At 34.0% G+C, this 5,417-nt stretch overlaps 1 protein-coding gene across 1 annotated transcript; it reads left to right on the forward strand.

Moving 5' to 3' along the window:
- The first annotated feature begins 1,128 nt into the window (after positions 1-1,128).
- On the forward strand, positions 1,129-2,052 carry LOC139484210 (chromosome partition protein Smc-like). The gene has a single exon (XM_071267944.1). It carries the CDS (start codon positions 1,129-1,131, stop codon positions 2,050-2,052), a length of 924 nt encoding a protein of 307 aa, XP_071124045.1.
- The last annotated feature ends 3,365 nt before the right edge of the window (positions 2,053-5,417 follow it).

Here is a 5,417-nt window from a genome sequence, read left to right on the forward strand (position 1 = left end):
CAAACCAACATACAGCTTGACAAGAAATGGAGAAGTAACGATATGTAGAATAGTTAGCTCTCTTATTTTTGTTTGTATTTACAATATTCATATACACTATCATGAAAAAAATTACTAAAACAGATGACAATAAGCAGGGGGGATATAAAATCTTAATGTCCGGGGGTGGGGTGGGGGTCTCCAGTTAACGAAAATTATACATTTAATTCAGAGATGTACATATGCGAGTATAGTTAATTATAGGGGAGTGGTGTCAGATAATAGTTTCAACAGTTCTACATTGTATTTCATTAAAAAATTCACCATGCCACTCTATTCTTTATTATTATGCCTATTTTATTCGTCCTAAACATGCATGTAATATTTGTAACTGGGCGTTAAGCAACCATGAATCATTTAATCTATTCATTATATTTTTCATCTTTTTATTCTGTAATTTAAAGTGCTTTTCCCATTATCATCTTTATTTCTGTAAACCCCATTTAATTAAAAGAACTTACGAGAAAGTAGTACATATTTAAAACAACATAGTTCCTACGGATTGATGCAAATACAATAAATGTGTAGAACATATTTTAGTTTATAAGGTGACAAATAAAAGGTATCGGACTGGAGATTGCGCATGTGTGAAATAAAATGTCGACTATTTTTTCGCTCCTCAAATTTTGAATTTCAATATGTATTATGATGTGTTTATATGTGGTTTTGACAAAAACTTTTAATTCATTCTGGTGGAAAATAAATAGACAGTCTTTATGAATCCAAAGAAAAGTGATAAACCAAAAATGAAAAGGAATAAATCAAACGGACAGAACACAAGTGGTGAGAAACCAAATAAAAGGAAATCGATAGTACTCACACTGATAGTAATAGTGTAACCAAAAGTGTAAACAAAAGTAAGAATCTTAAATCTACTGACAATCCAATTAAACCTGTGTCAAACATGTCGATACAAAGTACTCCTGTTCACGAATCTCAAAATTGTCGAACATAATAGAAATTATCAGCAATTCCATAACATACAGAATCCAAACTTCTTGCAAACCTCGCCAACACCATGCATCAACCCTAGTTTTTTTTCCTGGTGCCCCTCACAATACTTACATGCAGGCAATGATGCACTCGACTATGAACCCAACTTTTGTAGATAATGGAGGGAAAATTGATATTTTAACCCAAAAAGTAGACATGATATGTGAGAAAATATCAAACATTGACAAACTTACCGAAAAACTTAACAAATTTGATAAAACGGTAAACAGTATGGTTAAAGGTATCAAGAGTATCAATAAAAGAGTCTACGAGGTTGAAAAAGGTTTGAACTTTATCAATGCAGAATTCGAAAATAACAAAAAGGATGTCCGAGAAGTAAAAAAAACCCTGACAGAGATCCGCTCTGAAAACGAAGAAGCAACCAAAACTATTGCTAAACTACGAACAGATTTCGAAGATCTCAACGAAAGACAACTAGATCTCCAAACTAGGTCGATGCGGGAGAATTTGATTTTTACGGGTATCCCAATGTATGACGAGTCTGAACAGTCCGAGGAAACAGAGAAAATTATCGAAAATTTTATGACAGTGGAATTAAGAATGGAAACATTACCGAAGTTTCATCGAGCTCATCGTTTCGGTAAAGAATTCACCGAAAAAAATCCCGACGGTTCTATTAAATTTGTTACTAAACCAATAGTATGTAGACTTGTTAAATTCAAGCAAAGAGAAATCGTACGGAAAGCGGCTAGAGAATTAAAAGACACAAAATACGGCATAAATGAACAGTTTCCGAAGAAGATAAACGACCGTAGGAAGGCACTATGGCCCCACTTCCAAAAGGCACGTCGTCAAAGGAAGAAGGCTTTCTTCAAGAGGGACCGCTTATTTATTGAAGGGAACGAATTCACACCAAAAGACACCACTAAAGAAATGAACACTAACGATAGACAGACACGTTCACGCCACCAAAACAACGAACAAGGTGCTCGACCGAGAGAATTCAACCAGCCGAAATTTTCACAACCCCGTAGAGGAACCCGAAAACGCCAGAACTAGGTATACCGTGGAGGATTCAACAGTACCTTTAGAAATGACCAGTGTAAACAAACTAGCAACCTTCACTCGTGTTCATTACCAGTCGGAAACCAGGTTGAAATAGAACAAAAGAATCGAAGCTCTTTGTTAAAGAAGGCGATAAATGTTTACTGTATTGTTTACTATAGTGACAAATTTTTTAAAAGTTAATAGAAACAAACAAAATTGCCATTTTCTTCTCAATTACGAGGTGTTTTATTTTAAAAACACCATTTGCATAAGTTTTCAATTTATCTAGTACATAGTTAAGCAGAACAACATCATTTTTTCTAAGTATACAGCAGCTCCTATGAGGATTAGTAAGGGAATACTTTACATATAGTCCAGTGGCTTAGTCCTGTCTTTTTTGTCTCTGATATTTCCTTATTTATATTATCATTTCTATTATTCTCTTGTACATGTAGTAAGACACAAGCTATTGTTACTCTTATATTCCTCATTTGCCTGCAAACAATGGAATTTATTCCTTGTTGATGTATGTAAAGTGACTTGTAATTTAACTGTCACTGCTAACAGACACTTGGACTATGGTGATAAGTTTCTAGACTGTTATCTCATTGGCAATTATACCATATTTAAATGTCAGCTTCCCCTTTAAGAAAAGAGTTTAATGTTAATACAATAATAAGATGTAAAAATTTTGAAAAGTTAAGCACAAGTGCCAAATTTTAATTGGCTTTTTATTCAAGAAAACCTAGAGGTATTGAAAAGTGTTGCAATTTAAATAAATTTTTTGAGCTCAGAAAACTATCAATAAAGTGCAGATATTGTTTTAATTAAGACTTTGAGAATATTTTCCTGTTAATACATGTAGAATATATAATTGTTATTCCTTTTTTTTCTAATATATGTGTGGCTCTGATCTGGCTGTGGTTTAATATCTAAGGATGGATTTGGTTATATTCATATTTATCTGATTTATATCAACATTATTGTGTCAATTATAAAAATCATTGCAATACATTACTTTGCTCTTCATGGGCCCTTTAATTGGAATAACATATCTTATCTTATACCACATCTCTTTATTTTAGTACTGCCAGGTTAACTTTTAAAAGCATTTAAAGTAAGTGAGATGTTGACAAGCTTAGTCAATGATCATGATGATTGTAAATCCAGATAGTATCATGAGATTTTTTTTTTATAAAAGTAAATAATGTGATTTAATTGATTATCTCAATTCTAAGAACTGAAATTCTGATTTGATACTATGAGATTATTTCTGATATCAGAATAATAAATATCTCATTGTTGTCCTTTTTAAAAAAAAATTCTTAACATACTGTATTTAAGTCAGTTTTGTTTTTGTCTGAGACTACTATAACATGGGAAGTGACCAATCTCTATGTTATACATTGTAGTAGTCTCAGGTTTTTGTTTTTGTAGTTCAATTGACTATGCATTTTAGGGCAGGAAAATATGAATTTGGATTAAATTTGAAGTTGATTCAGTATATTTTATGACATAATACCACTATTTTATTTTAACAAAGCATTTTCAAAATTTTTAAGTATCCACATCTGATTCACGCCCCCTCTAGAATAGGCAGTTTCACAATAACTTTGAAGCCCGTCTTTGATTGCTGATAAAATAGATGTTAATAATTTCGAAAGAGGTTTCGTGGAGCACTTGGAAGACCCAGCAATATACCGTTGTTTGTAAGGACACTTATGTAGTTTAGGTATCCAATATAGTGATGGCAGATCCAGTTCTTCATCTTTGGTTGAAATTCCAAAGGAACACAGAACAGACCTATGATTATCCAGGATTTCCTCTTTGGTAAGTGTCGTGAGGGTATATGTTGAGTTTCCAAGTGAATTGTCAATACCTAATTCGTTTATCAAGCAGTTAATGTAATGAGTTTTACACACAAAAACGATGTTGTTTTCGGGCTTTATCTGCGGGAACAGCAACATATTTGTCATGGAGGTAGGATAGGTGCTTTGCAACATTTGGGTCTTTAAAGATTGACGTAGCATGGGCGTTGGTAGACCCATTCCGTTTTTTAATTCTGATTTGTATCAACGACCTCACTGCCTTGATTCATTCGGAAAGAGTGTCTACGTCTTCCTTCTCGCGCTTAGCCCATTGCCTGGCATAATCCTCAACTGAGTCCATCAAAATTTAAAGTTGTATTTCCAATTGATGGATTTAGGCCCACGATATTTCGGACCTTTCGATAACACATTTCGTAGAGAAGTGTTATTAACAATGTTGAGGTCACCGGTAATAATGTGGCCAGCAGGATTATATGTGAATTGGGAACTAGCACAAGTGCAATCAGGAGGTTGAGACTTGAAGTCGTCAAAATCTAGATCCTGCAAAACGTGTTTGTAATTGAAAATTTTAGTTGCAATAGGTTTGGTATAGGTATAAGAAATGATTGGTATTTGAAATAAGGAGGTATTTTCGATTGAACTAATTTATGATGAAGGATATTGCCTAAGTTGACGCCATCGATACCTTTGTTGGCAAAGGAAAGATTAAGGAAAGATCTTTTCTCTTTTTCATCTTTGCTAATGCGGACTGGCTTGAAAAGTCTGTGACTTGCAATATCTGAAATTATAGCTGTAATTTTGTATTGGTTTGAATGAGGGTTTGTAACAGTGGATTCCAAACATAAATTGAACAGAGAATGAAGTTTTGAAATGGATAATGAATAAAGTTTCGTGCGAATGTGATGAATACCTAACGGCTTTTGTATAAATTGCAGCAAGACATATATGCATTAATAGATACATCATGCACAGAAGGTGATGTATAATGACGATGACCATGACTGCGTCTACGTCGAGGAGTCGAGTTGAAAATATTCATCACATTCACCGAGTTACACGAAGGACTAGATAGAATACCTACACCATCAATTTTGTCATTGCAACCATAAGGTGTTGCAGTTCCCAATTGTCTAATCCAGTAGTCCTCTTTTTGTCTACGGAGAGTCGTTGAAAGATTAGGATTGTTAGAGCTATGGTATATCTTTTCGATAATGCGAACTGTCATGGAAACGATGGAATGATCGGGCTGATTGAAATGCTGGTATAGAATGTCGTTAGCATTGAGGTTAATGTCTGATCTATGACCGCACATACGTTTGTTTAGCCTTCTTTTCGTTTCACCAACGTATACCAATCCGCAAAGGTTGCACTCTAATCCGTAGACGACATTTATCGATTTACAATTCAGATCATCGTAACTTCTGGTAAAATATGACTTCTTGGTCAAATTGCTAGTGAATTCAGCATCTGTAATTAAAATTGCACAAGTTTTGCAGCCTTTGGTCTCACATTTCGAAATGCGACAGTGTTGTACTGTGTCATAAAAAA

Source organism: Mytilus edulis, chromosome 8 (genome assembly GCF_963676685.1).
Source record: "Mytilus edulis chromosome 8, xbMytEdul2.2, whole genome shotgun sequence".
Classification (NCBI taxonomy): domain Eukaryota; kingdom Metazoa; phylum Mollusca; class Bivalvia; order Mytilida; family Mytilidae; genus Mytilus; species Mytilus edulis.